General features: G+C 44.8%; 1 protein-coding gene across 1 annotated transcript in view; it reads right to left on the bottom strand.

The window, feature by feature from the left end:
• LOC144769536 (extracellular calcium-sensing receptor-like) overlaps positions 1–3,529 on the bottom strand; it is a 140,165-nt gene extending 136,636 nt beyond the window's left edge. The window contains exons 1-2 of the mRNA XM_078653678.1: positions 3,304–3,529; positions 2,261–2,472 (exon numbers count right to left, since the gene is read on the bottom strand). Of these exons, the coding sequence (XP_078509804.1) occupies positions 2,261–2,472; positions 3,304–3,529 (438 nt within the window). The remainder of the gene's footprint in view (positions 1–2,260; positions 2,473–3,303) is intronic.
• Between the last annotated feature and the right edge of the window lie 2,471 nt (positions 3,530–6,000).

Below are 6,000 nucleotides of genomic sequence, written 5' to 3' on the forward strand. Positions count from 1 at the left end.
ATCCACCTCCACAGCCCCTAACAAGACCCTGGTCCCATCCATATTAGGGCTACACTCTTATATGAGAAAACTCCAGAGCAAAAATCTGGCCTCTCCACATTTTCTTCAATTTACCTCCATCACCTTGTGTCAAATGACCATCTTGTTAGAAAATGGTTTGTGCTCCACTCTTCTTCAAATGAATCAATCAATCTACCATAGTTATTTATATAGCGTGAAAAATCACCAGTGAGGGTCTCAAGGCACTGAGGTTGCTGATCGCTTGATGGTAAATTGCTTAGTGGAACAGCCAGGTCTTGAGTTCTCTCCTAACCTCCTGGAGCAATGAGGTGGTCCTAAGGAGCAGGGGAACAGTGTTCCAAGCTTTGCATGCTAGATAGGAGAATGAGCAACCTCTGCTGTTGCTTCTACGGATACGGGGGGTATCAGTGAGGAAGAGTGAGGGGAAGCAGAAGAGTCTGGTTGGTTGGTGGAATGTGATGCCCTTGTTGATGTATTCTGGCCCTGTGTTGTGCAAGACTTTGCGTGCATGTATCAGCATTTTGAGTTCTGTAGTTTCTGGTGTCTCTTTGGTAGGCCTGCAGTGTTCTTGTAGTCCCATCTGGTTGTGGCGAGGGCCTGAGTGATGGTCTTTCTGGTGTTGACCAGGAGCCACCAGACGATTTTGCAGAGCATCTGTAGAGTTTTGAAACAGGCTGAGGAAACTGCATTTACCTCTTTCTGCATGGATAGCTTGTTGTCCAGGATGATGCTCAGATTATGCTTGTGGTCTGTGGGGGCGAGTGGTGGGTCAAAGACACACCGGCCACCATGTGTCATCTCACGGCAAAGGGTTGCTTTCGAAGACGAGGACTTCTGTTTTGTCTGAGTTGAGCTTCAGTCAGTGTCATTTAACATGCATCTGTGAAAGTTGGTTTTGGTGGTGGATGGGTCTTTGGACAATGAAAGGATGAGTTGTGCGTCATTGGCACATGAGATGATGTTGAGTTTGTATGATATTTGTCTGTTGGAAGGGTCATGTAGATGTTGGAGAGGGTGGGGCTGAGGGATGACCCTTGGGGAACTCTACAGATGATCTCCTTGGGTTAAGGGGTGAAGGGTGGGAGACTGATCATCTGAGTTCTTCCAGTGAGAAAGGAGGCTACCCATTTGCGGGTATCTCTGGGACTCCAATGTGGTGGAGTCTGTTTATCAGGATATGATGTGAGATGGTGTCAAAAAGCAGATGGCAGGTCAAGGAGGATGAGGGCCGCTGTCTAGTCATTGTCCCCGATGATCCGGATGTCTTCTATGGCTGGGATTAGGGCTGTCTTTGTGCTGTGGTTGGCTCTGAATCCAGATTGAGAGGGGTCCAGTGAGTTGTGCTGTTCCAGGTGTGGTGAGCTGTTGATTGATAAACTTTTTGAGCACTTTTCTGGAAAGGGTGAGCAGGGAGATAGGCTGGTGGTTTTATTGTTCTGTTGGTTGGCTGAAGATTTTTATTAGGCAGGGCCTTACTTCTGTATGTTTCCAGGGAAGAAGGCCATGGCAATGGAGGTGTTCATCACTTTCTTGAGACTGTTGCCGATGTGCTTGCCTCCTAGGTTGAAAACTTGGTGGGTGCAGTAGTCCCTGGGTGCCCCCAAAGTACATTGATTTCATGAAGGCGATGATGGTTTGGGTTGTAAGGGGCTCCCACTTGCTGAGCAGGTGCTCCGGTTTTATGTTTGTGGGTGTAAGCAGTCTGATGCTGTCAGCGGTGGGTGGTTGGGATTTGAAATTTTCATAGATTTCTGCGATCTTCTTATGTAAGAAGTCCGCCAGGGAGTTGCATAGTTCCTGATGGGAGGTGATGTCATTTATGCCAGCTGTGGGGTTGGAAAACTCCCTCACAATGGTGACGAGCTCCTTGTTGCTGTTTGTGTTGGCCTTGATGCGGTCTATTAGGGCTCTCTTCTTTGTTTGTTTTGGGAGGTGGCGGTATTGTTTTCTTGCAGGTATGCCACTTCTTTTCTAGTTGCCAGCAGTTGTTTTTGGTGAATTTGAGCTCATTGGAGAATCAGCTGGCTCTTTTTTACCTTACTTTGGATTTAGCTGGGTTGGCTGAGCGATTGTTTTAGCTCATTCTGTGATTCACTGGGATAGGCTTATTGCTGTCCTTAGTGTGCTGCTGTGTCAAGGTGGAGAGAGTTGAGAGCGTTGTTCCACTGGTCTTCTGATATGTTTTTCCATTTTTTGCATAGGAAGTTTAGGGGTCTGGTGCTGGTGGTGGTGGTGGCACCTGAGATGCTGAAGTGGATGCTGTAGTGGTCAGTTCAGGAGAGCTGAGAGGCATGGTTGTATTAGATTCTGTTGCTGCATGTGAAAATGGGGTTGAGAGTGTGTCCTGCAATGTAGGTTGGGTCAGTTGTTTGAGACCAATTTTTCTCATGCTTTCCAAAAGGTCGATGGAGTTGGAGTCTTTCGGGCTCTTGAGGTAGAGGTTGAGGTCACCTAGGAAGATGTAGTGTTCAGAGTCAATACAATGGGGGCGATGATGTATTTGATGACATTGCTGAAGCAAGGTTACATTTGATGGAGCTTTTTCCATCTGTGGGGATTTGGAAGTTGAGGTGTTCCATTATTGCAGTGGGCTTGTCTACAAAGGTGGTGCAACGGATAGTGTCCTTGTGGATTTTGATGATACCCCTCCATGCTGCATAACTGGTAGACTATGTTGTAGCCTTCCGCAAGGGCGATGGTGATGTCTGGTGAGGTGGGTGGGTTCAGCCTGGTCTCCTTGATGAAGATGACATCCGGGTAAGAGATGATATTGTGTCCTATAACTCTGCGGCGTGTTTGCAGAGTAACAATACAACCACAACTGTAACTGCCCTGGAACTAATCTGCTGCTGCCTGCTCAATGCCGGATCACTCTGCAAGCATGCCCCCAAAATTTGAAACACCTCCTCCTCTGCCAACAACACCACCACAAACCCCAGTGGCTACAAGATGATACACCAATTTTTCACTAACGTACACAGACGCGGTGTCACCATTATCCATAAAGAAACCATCTGCTGCGCCACCACTGAAGATGACACAACACCGATCATGGAGTAACATCCAACTCCAAACCGACAGCAGAACTACCATCAGAGGCATACTCACATACAGATCCCCAAGATCTCGCCCCAGTTTCTGCAACGTCCCTGAATTCACAACCCCACTCGATATTGACGCCATGCATCACATCTTCCTTGGTGACCTCAACTTCCACCTCGACAACACCAAACATGCAAAAACTCCCAACCTCCTAGAAAGCATAAGTAATATCAGACTTACCTAACTGGTCACCAACCCCAAACACATTGCAGGACACACGATCTTCACCGCCAGTGACAGAGTCAAGTACAGTCATGTCACCAAACTCACTTGGACCAACCACGCCATCATTAATTTCACCATCACAGTATCCCCATATACTACTGCCAAGCCTCCCAGCCCCTCTTGCCACAGCTGGAACAAAGTTACAGAAGCCCAATGGATGGACACCCTGAACACCATTCATCCTGACTTTGCAACTAACCTTGAACAAACCATCACTAACTTCTATCACCATCTGCACCAACAGAGTTTCCTATAAGGCCCCCAAGACCAACAGGTGCACTAAATAAACCAGCAGGTACACACCAGAATACAGGACAAAGAAACACAACTGCACAAGGCTAGAAGGAAGATGGGGCACCAGAAAAGATTCAACAGACCGAGCCACCCTCAAGTTAGCCCTCAACAAATACCACCAATGAGTAAAAAACATGAAAGAGATGTCCTAGCACACTGTAACAACTGCAGAAAAGAATTATTCAGCATTGTCAGAGAGTTCTTCTACCCATCAGTGACCGAAAGCATGATCTCCCCTTACCAGGAACTCTGTGACACCCTGGCAAACAACTTCCATAACAAGATATTCACCATTTACAGATTCTTCAAACCTCAACCCATGACCTCCACAACCTCGTCACAGCAGCTGATGCCACACAAACACCAGCTCACTGCACGGGACCAGTACACCAAACAGAGCACCACAGTCATCATGAACACCATCCATTCGGGTGCACCCATGGACCCCTATCCCCACAACTTCTTCAACCTCAGGAGCAAGGTCATCAGCTGCAAACTCACATCTATTCTCCAAGTATTCATCACCACGGTCACCTTCCCAGATGAATGGAAACATGCAGAGTTCAGACCCCCTCCTCAAGAAACCCTCCGCCAACCCCAGTGAACTCTAGAACTAGCACCCCATCGCTCTACTTCCCCACCAAAGTTGACCTGGCCCTTGATCCAGTAGTCCTGGCGTGAGCTCTAGTCAGAGTCCTCAGTCCATTAGTGCATCAAGGGGCTTTCATGGTGATCCTGCCACGGAGTGCAGGGATCAACAAGCCTCCAAACAGAGGCCGTGCAGCCATGGAGGCCCTTCTGGGGGCCCCCAAAGTCAACTTCCGACAGACTTTCTGTGTCGGAAAGGCCGGCACAGAAAGGCTGTCTGAATCCGACATTGTAATCCCTCAGGCAGAAAGAGATGCCCTTGGGATTATTGAACTCATTCTGCCTGGGGGACGGGCTCTCCAAGAACGTCGAAAGTCAGTCGGAATGACCGGTTGGATTCCTTTCCAACCGACAGCATCATGATGGGTCAGTCAGAAAGGAATCCAACCGTTGGATTATGATGCTCCGAACGATGATTGGAGCAGTTTCGTAGCGCATTGTAATCAGCCCCTTAAATGACTATATTAATATTGGTCAAAATAATTACAAAATCATTAATACATTTTAAAAGAACACTTTTTTTGTAAAACAATGAATGAAAATAAATGTAAAACATTGTATACACTTGCTTAAATTTAAAAGAAACATATTACATCACCAAAATATTTACAATGAAGCCCCAAAAATAATAACTAAATTCATAACAATATGACACAAAAAATTTGCCTTAAACTACAAACATTTATGAATCAACTTAAAATCGGACAAACCATTACATCTAAAATATAAAAGGGACACTCATTTTACCAACTAAAGACTAAAACGTGCTATGTGAGGGCCACTGCAATAATGATGTTGTAACTCATGTAAGAGAACACAACTACACCCTGAATGTGACAGAAAGAGAAGTAAGAGGGGATATTACAGGATATAAAAGAGGCAAGCAAATCACTAACTCCCAGGAACCACAATACTAAAAGATATATTGCCTAAAGTCCCTAAGCACACCACAGGGCAACTATCATCTGTAGCCACTTTAGAATGTTTAATTTCACAAACTAAAAAAGCCACCAACAATACTCCTCTTGCCCCTATAAGATATCAAGACAAAGAAATGCCTGACCATTTAACAACGACACATAATGAGGAACATTTACTTTTATAAGACAATGTAAACAATGAAAAATGAATTTTCTGTAGAGTAAATACCTTTCTAAAACTAAGCCTTTGTGAAACCTGGTTAAAGGATAGGGCATATAAAATGTGTCCAAAACCATTCACTAAAATATATACAACATACATAGTGAATATCAAACCCAAATATCCTTTTTATATATACCCTACTACCAACTCTAACTACTAACTCTTAAACCACATTACACACAAAACAAATAAATACTAACAAAAAAGAATACTCAGATACTTTAAACAAACCATGATTCAGACAATTTTAAATATTTTCCCTGAAGCAGTCGTACAAGTCTGCTACTATTATTTCATTCAAAGCAAATGGAGACACCTCCAACAATATGCACTAAGCGTAGAATATGCAACAAACAGCCACTAGCATATGTCCCTGTCATGGAGGTAGCCAAACACTACAATTTTCTAATAGAAAGCCCCTTCTACCAACAAAATTAAGACAAAATAGGAACCCTAATGGATTATTTCCAAGACACTTCGCTGGGCAGATTTCATCACTCACGACACAGTAGCCAACCCAAATTACAAATAGCATGATGGAATGTCTGTGACAGCACCTTGACAGAG

This window comes from Lissotriton helveticus, chromosome 7 (genome assembly GCF_964261635.1).
Source record: "Lissotriton helveticus chromosome 7, aLisHel1.1, whole genome shotgun sequence".
NCBI classification, from domain to species: Eukaryota; Metazoa; Chordata; class Amphibia; order Caudata; family Salamandridae; genus Lissotriton; species Lissotriton helveticus.